The 15,131-nt window shown below is 38.4% G+C and overlaps 1 protein-coding gene across 3 annotated transcripts in view; it reads left to right on the plus strand.

Annotated features, from left to right (window-relative positions):
* SLC1A1 (solute carrier family 1 member 1) overlaps positions 1-15,131 on the plus strand; it is a 56,140-nt gene that overhangs the window by 24,673 nt on the left and 16,336 nt on the right. For all 3 annotated transcript variants that reach the window (XM_074855341.1, XM_074855343.1, XM_074855342.1), the window contains 3 exons: positions 8,997-9,089; positions 10,941-11,055; positions 13,341-13,383. In XM_074855341.1, the coding sequence (XP_074711442.1) occupies positions 8,997-9,089; positions 10,941-11,055; positions 13,341-13,383 (251 nt within the window). The remainder of the gene's footprint in view (positions 1-8,996; positions 9,090-10,940; positions 11,056-13,340; positions 13,384-15,131) is intronic.

The raw sequence follows: 15,131 nt of genomic DNA on the forward strand, positions 1-15,131 counted from the left end.
AAATCACAGAGGAGTCAAAGATGGCTTCAGTAAAGTATAGGCTCTGAATTCACCAGTGTTATGGTGATTCACCCTGCAGCAGTTATTGTCTGAAGTGTATACAGCATGGTTTTCCCTTCAAAAAGTGAGCATAGGCTAAGGACAAAAGGACAGAGAAGAGCTGGCTTTGGAACTCTTCCTTGTTTTTCAGAAGCTCTGAGAGGAGCATTCTTCACACAGAGTATGAAGAGGTAGTGGTAGGATTAGCTTGCAAAAGCAGACATCCAAAGTGGATATAGTCACATCACCAAGAGACTGGATGGGTGAAAAAAGTTCAGATTAGTTGATGAATTTAACATTTAGCCTATTCATACCCTTTCTGACTCTCGGGGAGCGTGACTGCAACATGTGTCCCTGTTTAGGAAGAATTGATGTGGACTGATGAGTCACGAGGGAGATTGCATAGCTGATGCCAGACACTTTGAGCACAAAGATCTCTCCAAACCTGACTTCATGTTTATGAACTATCCCAAATTCATAGGGCAGCAGAAAGGACCTTTCCCTGCTGTGAAAAGGAAACTTTCCCACTTGTATCCATCAACCAACTATCATACAATGACAAAATTTACATGGAAATAGGATGAAATCTAATCTTATATGTGTTAGATATAACACATCTCTTCCTGGCAGTAGCTGATTAGAGTTGGCAGTAGCTCATGGAACAAGAAAGTAATTTGGATTCTGTTAGACACATAGAGGAATAAGAAAATAAGCAATAAGCTTGCTACACAAGTCAACACTGGAGCTAAGATTTGGTGTTCAGTTCCTCAAGCAAAAATCATGTGTCACTTCTGAAGATATAGGCCAAATACTGTTTTAGTATTAGTAGTGTTTCCCACTGCAAGTAGAAGAAAAGTACGGCAACTAATTCAAAATTGGAACTTGCCTCTAAGAAAGGTTGCTGTTATGACTTGACCACCAGCTGTGATGATCAGAGGATTAAATGAGAACAGTCAGTATAAGATAAATGATTGATACTGCTCATGTCTTGAATTAGAAACACTCCCAGCTCCATCTTTCAAAGCCAAGGAACTTCATGCGTTTCAGACAGCTATCCACTTATCAAGGGCACTGTGTCTGCACTTCTTGATTCTTTCCCCCCCCTCCCCTAGTATTTTTCAAAGAGTAAATCTTATATTTTTACAATAACACATAACATAGTGCACCCCTGGCAATAAAACAACACTGCTATTTTTATATAAAACATTGTGGTCCCCTTAGAAGGATTGCTTACTGAAATTCTTTATACACATTTTAAGATTCTCCTATGTTTTTCTATTTTCATATGTCTGTTATAACATTCTACAAAATTTTAATGGAAATGGACCTGACTGTCCTGGAGACCCATCATATCACTTCTATGACCTAGTGACTGGACACTGCAGCCAGAAGAGCCAAGATGGAAGGAAAGAATTAAAATGTGTATACCTGGAAGAAGCTGAGAATTCTTTTGTGATTCCTCTAGCATCTTCAGAAATTCCTCAGTTAAAACAATAAGGCTGATGACAGTTTGGAACAATTTTAGAACTGCATTTTGTCCTTGAATCAACATCTTAGTCATAGATGAGAAGGTGTAAAAGCCATAGCATTCTACTCTTCATGAACTTTTGTTGCTATGTTTTTGTTACAATAGGAAGTTAGATATCAGAATCCTAAGAGAATTATGTACAGTTGACGTGCACCATACTTAAGTTATTTCTCCTCAGAAATGTGATTATCTCCTAGAACTAATTGAGAAAACTAAGATGTGTTGGCAGTTCTGTGGACATGGCAGGCCTCTGAGCCAGGCTGTGAGTAACACTTTAGAAGAAGAGCCTGCCACTAGGAGCTGGCTAAGTGGCATTGATCTTTGTACAGAGAAAACTCATGTCTTGCTCATCAAGTATAGCAGTGTTGGCAAAGGGAGGTAAACAGTTGTGACGGTTTAGCCCCTGCCGGGGTCTGAGACCATGCGGCCGCTGCCCCTCCCCCACAAAGGGAGTGAAATACAAAGCCCTGAGACTGAGATAAGGAAAGGTTTAATACAACAGTGCAACAGCAACACAACAAACAATAACAATAAGAATAACAGCGATAACAATGAACAGAGCAAAGTATATACCGATACAGCAGTGAGAGAACCGGCTGCACCAAACCACGCGATCACCGATTCTTCCCGCGCTCACGCCAGGATGTGACGTCAGCATGATATATGAATAACCCGGCTAGAGCTTCCCCCCCACTGCTGGGGAAACTTAACCGTATCCTGGCTAAACCAGGACAACAGTCCAGCCTCTGCGGATTATGCTTAATGATCAATTTGTTGTGCAGATGAAGTGACGTGGCAGAAGAAACAGATCCTGTCAGCTTCCACTGATCTTCAGAAGCTTTGAGAACAGCTAAGAAGTACTGCAGGAGATGCACTTGATGATGACACTGAAATCTGTAGAGCAGCAAAAAAAAAGGCCAAGGCTAGCCATGATTGTTGCTGCTGAACAGAGTCAATCACAGCACCAAATTGTAGATATAGTCTCTCATAATGTATTGATAAAGAACACCTGGAGACATAAATCCTTGTGCTCAGTTGGGACACCTCTGTAGAACAGTATGACAAACTGGATGTAGGTGTTATATCCTAGGGAACCAGTAAGATGATAATCACTGGAAGTCAGAAAAGCCCTGTGATTGTTTCCAGTCCTTAATGCAACCCTTTTCACTCACAGATCTCACAGGACCACAGGTTAATGAAGCAGAGTGAACAACTCTAGAATTACAGTGTTATACCTTGTGACAAAGCCATCTGGACACCTGTGCATTTATACAGGCCTCCAAAGTGAACACTGATGCAAATCACACAACAACACAGTGCAATATAATCTTGTACAGAGGGCATTTTGTTTACTTGACTTTTAATCACATTAGGTGCTGATTTGCTTGTTTCAATTTAAAATATTTATCCCAACAGTACAGATCTCAGAGGGAAAAAATTAAAATCTATAATTCATGGATCACACAGTTTCAGTTTTTGACCAGGGTTAGTATCTGTGGTACAGAGCAAGTGATCTACTGTGGACAGTAGATCTCTCAAGTGATGGTAATTTTTCTGATGATAGCAATTGCAGTTGGTCACTTGGCTATTCACTCCATGCTGTATAAAAATGTAGTTCTATAATGGATTTGGTTATGAGGTTCCCAAATGTTGATAACAGCATAAAATTTCTATTTTATGTGGGAAATGTAGGTCATTCCAATAGGCAGGAACAAAATAGGAGGAGGAGCTAATGAGGTAGTAACCTTTCAACATCTCTGAAGGTTTTATTAATGCATTGTAAGTGGTTCCCTCTCCTGCACTCCATTAAATAAAATGAAAAGATTAATATTAACAGGTACTTGATTTTTTTACCTGACTTTATAGGTTGCTCCTTTGGAACTGCCATCAGCTCTTAAGTCTGTGCTAATGACCAGCTTCAGAGAAAGATAAAAAAGCTTTATAATATCCACATGCAGAATAATTTCACATCATAGAGGTTTCAGTCTAATCTAGTAGCTTGATATTGCTATAAACTGAAACAACTGGTTTCTTTATCTTTCATATATTAACTGCTGTGATTTTGAGTATTTCTACAACCTCTGTACAGGTTCAGTACCTCTGTCTCCCACTTAGCTGTTGGCCTCAGCAACACTCAAAGACAATGGAGTCTGCAATATAGTTACACAAGTGATGAAAGATATTTCCTTACAACTAATTTGAAATTGATACATGGAGATTTAGCTAGCAGGTGGCACTTTCCACTGCTTCTGTGTCAGGAGAGGAAGAGAATAGAAATTCATGATTTTCTGAATAAATGGCTCAGACGTAGTGAATGTGAAGCATGTTGCTCTAAGATTTGTTACAAAGTCCACAGTACGTTACCCATTGCAGAGGTATATAATTATGCTGCTCCACAGCATTTTTGCTGGCACACTAGTGCAGGGTTTGTAAGATCTCGGCTGGATTTTTATTCAACAAAAACCTGTGGGTATTTCAAATTTCAGGGACCGTTTGAGAGTGGCAGACAGGTCTGGTTTGTGACTATAAATTTGTCCGGATGGTTTACCTGACTCAATACCAGCAGTTTTTTTGATTAGCTACTTTGTTTCTTTTACATGAAACATTATGAATTATTTGTATTCCCAAAGATCTGAGTAACTGGTTTTGAATACTAAAAGGGAAGTACAGAAATCATTGAGAATCTTACTACATTTCCTAGGAAACAGAAAGCTGTAGACCAATCTGGAGACAGTGAAAAGAGGTTGACTCTGCTGGCAGTTGAGCAAAGACACTCCTGTATTTAATGGTAGTGGGGTGTCATTAGTGTCAGAAGAGAGGACAAAGAAAGAAAACAGGAGGAACCATTAGTGTCAGAAGAGGATAAAGAAAGAAAACCTGAAGACTGGTTTGTGTTCAGAATGTTCCAGAACAACCTTTCGAAGCAGCAAGGCAAAGAAAGACAAGTGTTTATCACAAAAAGTTTAGAAAATCAATTTCCTGGTTATGCTTGAAGCTTCAACAGCATCAGTACCATTCAGACATATATTTCAATGATTTTTCAAGACTTCATTGTGGCTTTTCAAGCACTTTCAAAATTATAGCTTTGTTTGGGAACATTCTCTGTTCCCATGTGACACCAAAATAGAAAAAAAAAAAAATCACTCTTGTCAGAGAGAAAATGGACAGGTAAATATTGGTCTTTCATGAAGTTGCAGCCTTGTGTTATACTGAGGTGTCATTTTTTTAAGTCTGTGAGAAACTGAAAGAATGATTCATTCTTCCATCAATGGCTACTGGTAAAAATTTCTGGAACACCATGTTTCATATTTAGGCTCAGTTTTGTTTAAATCAGACTATTACCTAAGGCAGCGTAGCTTTATACAGTAGAATTTCAGGGAAGCAGCTCTAAATGTGTATAGCAAGACAAGATTATGAAAAAAAATTTCAGAGGGACTTCAAAAGTTGGAGATGTCTGATGGTGCTACCATGTTGTCTTAACAGAAGTCTTGGTTTGATGCATTTAACTGGGTAGACAGGGGTTCTAATGTAAGAGTTGGAGAAGTTATGTGTCTTTAACTTTGGCAACACAATGTATTCAACATGCAAAAATCAGTAGTTGAACACAACACAGGATTAAACTGGTAGGTTGTAATCATTCCATTTTTCCACTTCTGAGTTTTTACAAGTTTCACAATATTGTCCTTCTTTGTGGTTATTTTTTGAAGAGGAAAGTCCTGGGAATCCTCTGGTAATAGAGCAAAAATAACAGCTATAAAAATAAATAAATAAATTGGTAGGTTTCCTGACAGTACCAACCAAAAGATTCAAGTAAAAAAATATGATCTACAGAATAAAAAAAGTTATTGCAATGTGAGGAACCACTGGACTAGAGTTTTCCTTTTTTCCCCAGCATTTAAAATGGGATGTCTGTGTATCTTATCCAAAAGTATGTACCTGTTCTGTTCTATTGAGGGTCCTGTACCATCCTCATCCCTGTTGTGCTTTGATGCCTTCTAATACTCTGTCAAACAGAATTATTAACATCAGTCTCATTATTTATCCTCCCATCCTTTCCTCAAAAAAAAAGGTGCATATACAGTACAGCATTTCATTTTGGTAGGGTTTTGAGGTCCTGGGAAAAGGAAGAGAAGATGTGAAAGACTTATTTCACTGATTGTTTCCTTTTGTATCCTTTTACAAGTGTATGTGTTGCAAATCAGAGAAAATTGGGCAAAAAGAGAAAAACAGTACAAAGAACTTCGAGTTGGAGACTGTAACATAGAAAACATGGAAACCAAACTGCAGAAGACTAGGCGATTGATTCCCAAATTTGGCTTCAGATATTAAAACCTTAACTCTCTTCTGCTAAAATAACATGGGCAGAGGTAGATAGATTAACAGATTTTAACACCAGTTGATGCCTTTTGTGATCATCTCCCTTAGGTCTTGTGTATCACGGCCACAGAATTGCGTTCCATGCTTCAGTGGCTGTAGCTGAACTGGAACATCTCTTGTAGGAAAATTTAAGGAACTGCAGTTTTGAAATGCCCAGGAATGGAGGAGAATCCATCATGCCTATTTAAATTCTGTACAGTAGACTACCTTTACAGTTTATCTGCTCAAACCTGTTTAAACAATTTAAAACTTGGGGGTAAGCTGAGAGAAGGAAAGAACAAATAAAATAGTTATAAAAGTTTCGTGGTAATCCACAGAAGATGTCCAAGTTTAATTATACTGATTTTGTGATCTTATCTTTGCTTATAATGCTGCAGGCTTTTCATTTTGAGTAGCATGTGTGCTATCTTAGTTTGAGAAATAAGTTTTCTTATGAAGCCAGAGTTAGTTGTATGCTTTGTTTAATACAACTTCAACTAACTCTTTCAGTTATGTCCAAAGAAATTATAAAGTCATGATGTTATTTCAAAGGAGATTTAATTTTCAGTTGACTTGAGAAGGCAGCCAGTAGCTATCAATTATACTATATTACCAATTGCTCACAAATGAGAGTAGGATGTATCTGGAGGGAATTCTACTTTTATATATTGTGTTTACCTATGTAGAACAAGCTAACATGAAAAAAAGGAGCCTAGCAGCATAAAGCACCCAGTGCAAACCTGTGTCTGTGGCACTTGTAGTGAATGCTACTTCATTCTCTAAATGGAAGCATAATCATGAATGCAGTTTTGTTTCAGACTACAGCAGTTTTCAGGAAAAACCCAAACCCACACCTGTCACCCTCAGAGTGTGCTCATACTTACTCAGTCATGTCTGCCTGACTGATTTGAATGTTTTTATAGCTACCAACAAAGCGGCACCAGCAATGGAAGCACAAGCTGGATTCTAGCACAGCTCACTAACTAACAGGATCATTACCCAGTTTAAAAAGGCAGGGGCAAAGTTTTCCTTTAATTATACCTTTGTAACTGCAGTGAGCATAACAGTTTGCAAAGGGATTTCATTTGGAGCCAGAAGAATGACTGTCACAGGAACTTCATGACATACTAATTGTAGAATATTTGTAACTAAGTACTCAAGGGAAATAACCTTGCATGATTATTAGGCTCTTGGCTGAGTCAGCAAGCCTGTCAGCAAAAAAAATCTTAAGGCAAATTTTGTGAAGCACTCCATCCCAGGAAAAGATTATTTTCTTACCTCCACTGTCTGTCTAACCACTATTGACAGTCGATACAAGTTTTAGAATAAAATTCCGTGATTTCTAGGTTTTATGAACTTTTCATTAAAAGATATGGAACTGTGGCAATACCAGTTTGCTCTCTTTTAAAAACATGATGTAAAGTCTTCTAAGTTAATATATCAGGTGAAAAAGTTTCAACATTGACAGCCTTTGAAACCAGCTCTTCTATTGTCCACAGACCTCATTATTTATTACTATCCATTCTCAAGAGTTCCCACTGACATAATTTCCACAGCTGAGCCCACAGCAATGTGAAAGTCCTCCTTTCTACCTGTTTTTTCCCAGTTCCCAAGGTGAGAAATAAAAATTATGGCCCAGATCATGTGTTCGTTCTGTTGTTTGTGCCTCAAACAATATCCTTAGTGCTGACAGCCTTCTGTAATAGCTGTGGCATTGCTTTTTTTCTGTGCAGTGGTCTGTATTCCTTTGCCATATGAATAGTTCTTTTGTTATCCATATTTGCTGTACAAGTGAGATAGTCTTTACATCATGTTTTCTGCATGTATATGTAGTTCTTCTGTACTCAGTCTGATGATATGCTATCCCATGGAAGACCCCAAAATAATCAAATAGATGATGAAATAAAATAACCTTCATTCTCCATTTCCAGTACTGTTTGCATTTTGAATAACAATTAACAGAACAAGTAAGGCATTATAGGAATGCTCTAGGCACAAGTTGTTACTGCTGTAAGTATACCTTCCGGAAGAGACAGCAACATATGGTTAAAGTATGCTTGCTAAGATCCTTTCTGAGCTCAAAGATCAGTAAGTTATATTTGTGTCAGAAAGTTATTTTCATTTTTCTTCCTTTGTTTTTGAAACTTCTTTTTTCCTACAAAATTATGCTTCTTTGAGGTTAAATATTGTCATGGTATTGTTGCTTTCCCATACAAGGGAATCTGGCCAGTCTTTGATAATCTGATTCAATAAAGATAAAAATGTAAATGGATAACAAATGTATAATAAAGAGATAGCAGTGAATACTAATGTGGTTATAGACAGTCAAGTTTTACCGTCACGACACTCATTTTATCCTGGTTACTGAATTGTATGTGTACAGATGTAACTGTAGATCTTTTAAACAATTAAAAAATACTTCATGAGCAGTTTGATATAATATTGTTGCCAGAAGTTGACCTCAGTATAACACCTGCCTCAGCACTTTCCCCACCTTCATTAACAAAAAACTGCCCTCAGTTCCTGACAAGGACAGATATAGGCAGAGAGAGGAGTGGGAACAGCCCAGACTTCAGAAGAGGTTTAGTAAAAAAAATCCCAACCCCAAACCTGTTAATGAAGTCAAGACCACCAGGAATGAGCCTTACTTGACTGCATGTGCCTTTGAGCAACCTGGGTAACAGCCCTGAGCAGGTCCCTTCTCATGGCTTTTAGTTTTAAAGCCAAATGTTAGCCAAGATCTGAAGAAAGTGAAGCTGTTATTTAAGTGAATATGAAAATAAACCAATGAAGTCTAATTCATCATGAACATCAGGGAGTCAGAAAAGCTCAATTATCTTTTTCCTAGAAAAATCCAGGGAAACTAGATTTTTGCAAAGAAGCAAAATCAAATATGTTGGTCTGCTATAGACATTTTTCAGAAGTGCAACTGGCAATTGGATATTTAGTAATATCTTGAATAAGGAAAAATTTCCTGCATAGAAATAAGAGACAACAAATAATTGCCTCTAAAAATAACAAGTTTCTTCTAAGACTGTTTTTTAGTGTTTTGGTTTTGTGGTTGTTTTTGCAGGTGTTGCTGCTTTGGATTCCAGCGTTTCTGGGAAGATTGGTTTGCGAGCAGTCATATATTATTTCTGCACTACAGTCATTGCTGTAATTCTAGGTACTCTGTGATCCTGTAACTTTTAAAATCCTCAGCATTGCCTAATTACAAGTATACAGCACTGTGACACTACTGATTTCCCAAGACAGGATGGGAAGAGACAGGAGTCGTATCAAACGTCTTGACATACTTGTAGCCAGATACAGGGAGAAGTTAGTCCTGCTGTTCACAGTTGGGCTGTATTCATATCGAATATGAAGCCAGAGGCAATTTCACCATACATTTCAGCTCAGGGAAGATCAGGAGCTGTCTGCTTAGATAAACAGTGACCAGCAAGGGGAAAGCTGAATGAACATCAAAGGCCAGCCTTAACTACAAAGGGAATTTCCTCAATAGCAAAATAATAGATTGTCACTGATTCTCATGTGCAAGGATGTATAATGTATCTGACCTGAAAGAATGACAGAAAATATTGCTTTTCTTGCCATCTCATTTCCTTCCTAGAAGGTTTTTGTCCCTTCTGTCACTGCCAGGCTCCACTCCTACCCCTCTGAAGTCCACATCTCCTCTTGCAGGAAGATAATTCCCTACAAGCAACCTTGAAATCTTCCATATTTGCTTAAACAAACATCTTCAACCTTCCTTCTTAAATAAGAAATAAAATTAAACTCTCCTCTGTCAGCTGTCATGTAGTTTGTGGTTTATCTTTGTATTTTGTTGAGTCTAAGTGAATACTGTGCCTAGATATCACAAAAGAAATGTGTTAATTTGAAGGATAAAATGTACATTGTATGTGGTCTACTTGTAAAGCAAAGCATATTCAACAACAGAAAAAGAATCACATACAGACATGTAGGGCCAGATTAATTTCTAGAGGTTGCTTCACAGAGAATAATGTATCACTGTGGTTACACTGGTTAGGCTATCTGATCTGGCTAGGAATTTTCTGTGAATACATAGTGAGGAAAATTAATGAAGACTAACATTACTGTGAATCTCACTTTGAAATTATCCCTACCCTGAGAGAGAGGTTAAACCAGACAATCTTCAGAGGTCCCTGCTATTCTACATTATTCTATGATACTATGATATTACTTGTTTCATTGTGCAGAGTTCTACAAATTCGGTTCTGCTTTTATTCACAGCTGCCATTAGAAAGCCTTGATCCTGACTGGTAGAAGGGTCATCCACATGCTTCTTTCTCCCTACCCTGAGATTTAGTAGTTCCATTTGCTTTAGGTTTGTTTGGATTTGGGCAGGGGGGCAAGTACATTTGGAAAGGCCTAGTATTTCATATAATAGTAAAAATGCCTAAAATGAAGCCACTAATGTAAATGGAAAATTTGTCATTGGATTTCAGTATTCACAGGGACAAAGCTAGTATTTCTTGCCCATAATTTTTTATGTCAGTCTATTTCTGAAGCCCTTCTCTTATGTAATTTCATTGCTAACTAACTTTACCAAAACATCCTGTTGTACTTTGGAGTCACGGGACAACACACTTGTATTCATATCTGAAAGCTAGTTAGTAACAAGAAGAGATGCATGAGGGGAAGGGTAAATAACAATTCAAAATATCACCATTCAAAAGTTGCAGAACACTTCAGCTGATGCCCAGCTGAAGTAGTTTACCCTCTTGGTGAGCAGTAGTGATTTAGTACCATACATATAAAAGCAAAGCTAGAGTGCCCAAATCCAGTGGCAAGGCTGCAAGTAGCTCCTGTTCTGGAGGAGCCCACACATTTAAAGACACCACCTGGAGACTTCTCTTTTCTGAAGAGCCCTGCATAAGTACCCTGCATTTAGAGAGTTTAGGTCATAATGAACTTAGCTACACAGGATACACTGAGGCAGGATGCGCCAATGCCTCTGCTTGCACTGTGAGCTCTTCTTCTGGTTCTCCTTCTGCAGGGATTGTCTTAGTTGTGACCATTAAACCTGGGGTGCCTCAATCAGCAAATGAGATTGACAGAGTGGGCAGTACCCCAGAAGTCAGTACTGTTGATGCCATGCTGGATCTGATCAGGTGAGGCTTTCTTTTTTAGTTTCCATATCTTTGTGGCAGAAGTCCAAACAAACAAAATAAAGTTGTGATGTGTAATACAGTAAAAATCTTTTCTAATGTTGTTTGGATGAATAAGGAGAGAATAATTTTTATTCCAACAGGTTAGACATTTTAGAGTATATTCAAATCAGTTTGTTAAAATAGTTTCTTGTTACATCATAGACTTTGGTTAATAAACTGATGACAACAAACATTCCCTCTGCAGAAATTGATATACAAGATTTACCTATTATGAAGAAAATATCCAGAAAGGATTGAATGGTTGGTGAGTTACTGACTGGCAGCTTCTGGGTCACCCAGAACCACCTGAAATTGCAGTGTTCTCTTTCCCCTCCTCAAGGCAGGATGCAGAGGAACAGATTCAGTATGCAATGGTTTCTTAGAGTTGCACGGTCAACAAGTTTGTTGCATCATCTGTATCTAAGGCAACCTTACAATAAGCCTTTCCCCATCAATATCCTGGAAATGATAGATGCTTGAAGTGTTTAGAAGAAGGAAACCCCTAGAAAAATCTGCAGAAGACTTGAGCAGGTTTTCAGAGCTAGCGTGTTTAAGGAATTAGAAAAAAATTCACATGTAAGGGCTGCATTTTCAATAGTGGCTAAGTAGTTCCCTCAAAAATGTTCTGTGGATTAATTTTTTTTCTACAGCTGCAATTAGTCTCTTTTCTGTATCACTATTTGTGCTCACTATTTTCTTTTTGTAGAATTTTTATTTGTAAGAATCAAATGCCACATATCTAAAACTGGCTTGCTCAGCATTTTTTATTTCAGGAAATGTGACTGACATTTGCAGATGCAACTCCAAATACACAGTTCTTTGACATTTGTAAAATATACACACACATATATACATATATGTATATATCTGCCTTGAAAATGTCACTGTCCTCTTTAATAGCAAATGTCTACTGTCATCTGGGACAACTCTGCTCTAGCACAGATTAAGGTAAACCTCTTTGAGAATAACTCAATTTCTCTGAGGTTTCTATGTGAGATAGTTAACAGTTCTCAACCCCAAAGCCCGGTATTCAACAATGCACAGCTCTTCCCAGCCTCTATCCCCTCCTACCTGTGCATGGCCAGAATGGCAGCTCCTTGGAAGGCTCATTTCATTCCTCATGATCACTTGCCCAGGAATCAGTGAGGGGAACTGTGCAATCAGCTGCATTATAAAACCTAATAGTCTGTTACCAGTAATTTCCACGTGAACATTTCCACACGTATTCACAGGGCTGGTGTAGTTCCATACACAAAAACGTCTTCCTATTGTAAGAAGTGACATGAATTGTAATGCAGAGTAGTTTAGGTTTTTGCTACAGTTTATTAGATCAACTTCTTGTAAACTAATTTAAGACTGTAAATTAGGAGTTTGAGATCTGAAATTCTCTTTTAAAGGAATTATAGTTACTTTTCCTACTTATTTATATTCATCAGATTTAAGGTCCACAGAGTCTTGTAAAGATTAAGGAAAATCCCAGGCTTGTATGAACTACTCTTGCCTTTGAAGAAATTTTGGGTTAAAAACTTGAAAAATAAAGGCAGAATTTTGTGAAAGATCTGGAAGGGAGATAAAGACTTCAGCTTCAATATATATGAACTGCCTTTTTCTGCACTGGACTAGGTATTCAATAAATATCTAATTAATGCTTTTTTCTGCAGTCATTTGAATCTGAAATTGGCAGTTGGAACAGAAGCACACAACTGGATTGCACTGCCTCTGATCTAATTTCCTAATTTTTTAGTGTGCAAAAATGGTTCTTGACCCTGGAATAACACATGTGAATCTTCCATCAGCCAAGATTAATTTCTGAATTCAAAACTACAATAGAGCACACCAAATATCTGATTCTTCCAGCACAGCATTTGTAAGAGTTGTTATTTTTTTTCTGCCTATATTTGACAAATCCTATAAAAATGGTGTGTCCTGTATTCCTCATGCAAATGATGGGAGATAATGCAACAGAGAAAAAAACCCACTGAGTTCAGTAGCTTACCAACAGAAATGTCAAATACTGAAAAATAAGCCCAAAAATTCAACAGTAGGAAAACAGCCATCTGGTCTTTGGGAGTCCTGAACCCTTAATTGCTTTGGACTTTGTATCGGATGGTGCTACATACACTGCTTTCTGGATAAAGGAACACAACCTGACCTGTTTTTCAAGCAGCAGATTTTATCATTTTGTTTATATAAAGAACTTGTTCTTAGTATGCTATAATATTGAAATGCCTCTACTTTTTTAACAGGAATATGTTCCCAGAAAACCTTGTCCAGGCCTGTTTTCAACAGGTGAGTTTGAACATTCCTCTTTGCTACTGTAGTTTTCATTGTTAACTACAAATTATTCTTCTTTTATGTCCCCAAAAACTACATTGGTAACAATTATTTCTGAGAAGTCCAGAATTACCTTAATCTCCCATAAAAAGACTTTTTTTAAGATATCTTGGTTTCATTTCTATTTTGATAAACGCTGTTATCAACTATTAACTCCTTGATCATTCCTTGCAAAAAGACACTGTTTAGGAGCTGGGTGCAGAAACCAAGGAGTGCAGAGGACAAGATTTTTCCTTTTGGGACAGGCAGAGTTAGAAGAACCATGTCATGAGGATCTATTTCCTTGTTTTTAAAAACCCTCAGTGTCTGATGAAATTTGCATAACTCAGCCCTCACCCCGATGTGTCTCACATCTAATGTCCATTGCCAGACCTGATGATCCATCTTAAGGAAAAGGCAGCTAATTGGTAGAGTCTATTTGAGACATCTTTCAGAAAAAGTGAGATTTTCAAGATGAAAGAGGAAACTGCTGTCTATATATCAGACTTACTTCAGATTCAGTCATCATTATCTGTAAATATATCAACTGGTTTTTGTGATGCTGTCTGTTTCCCTTTTTTGTCTTCCCCAGCAGCTGCCTACCAGTTTGTCTGAGATTTGTATGTGAGGTAGTTAACCTTTCCCAGAAGATCACAGAATCACAGAATCATCTAGGTTGGAAAAGACCTTGAAGATCATCCAGTCCAACCATTAACCTAACACTGACAGTTCCCAACTACACCATATCCCTCAGCGCTATGTCAACCCAACTCTTAAACACCTCCAGGGATGGGGACTCCACCACCTCCCTGGGCAGCCCATTCCAACGCCTAACAACCCCTTCTGGAAAGAAATACTTCCTAATATCCAGTCTAAACCTTCCCTGGTGCAACTTGAGGCCATTCCCTCTTGTCCTATCGCTTGTTACTTGGTTAAAGAGGCTCATCCCCATCTCTCTGCAACTTCCTTTCAGGTAGTTGTAGAGGGCGATGAGGTCTCCCCTCGGCCTCCTCTTCTCCAGACTAAACAACCCCAGTTCCCTCAGCCGCTCCTCGTACGACATGTGCTCCAGACCCTGCACCAGCTTCGTTGCCCTTCTCTGGACACGCTTGAGTAATTCAATGTCCTTTTTGTAGTGAGGGGCCCAAAACTGAACACAGGAATCGAGGTGCAGCCTCACCAGTGCCCAGTACAGGGGTAAGATCACTTCCCTGTCCCTGCTGGCCACGCTATTGCTGATACAAGCCAGGATGCCATTGGCCTTCTTGGCCACCTGGGCACACTGCTGGCTCCTGTTCAGTTGGCTGTCAATCAACACCTCCGGGTCCCTCTCTGACTGGCAGCTCTCCAGACACTCCTCCCCAAGCCTGTGGCGCTGCTGGGGGTTGTTATGGCCAAAGTGCAGAACCCAAGATGGTGTTAACTGTGCTGCTGTGCACAGCACTGAATGCATTTCCAGTTTATAAAACTCAATGTAGTTTTTCTCATATGTTAATTACTGTCATGTGACACTAAGGGGACAGACAGGTTCTTTTAGGGATCCATGGCAGAATGATGATAGCAATAAATCATAGTTACAATTAAAGCTTTATTTTCTTAAGAGGATATTATGATTAGTACAGCACAGATTTGTAATCAGAATAGCACAGAATTTCTATAAACAGATTCTGTGTAGTAAAATTTTATAATAGCACCACTTAGCTTATGATTTCTAATCACCTGGA

Source organism: Strix uralensis, chromosome Z (genome assembly GCF_047716275.1).
Source record: "Strix uralensis isolate ZFMK-TIS-50842 chromosome Z, bStrUra1, whole genome shotgun sequence".
Lineage (NCBI taxonomy): Eukaryota > Metazoa > Chordata > Aves > Strigiformes > Strigidae > Strix > Strix uralensis.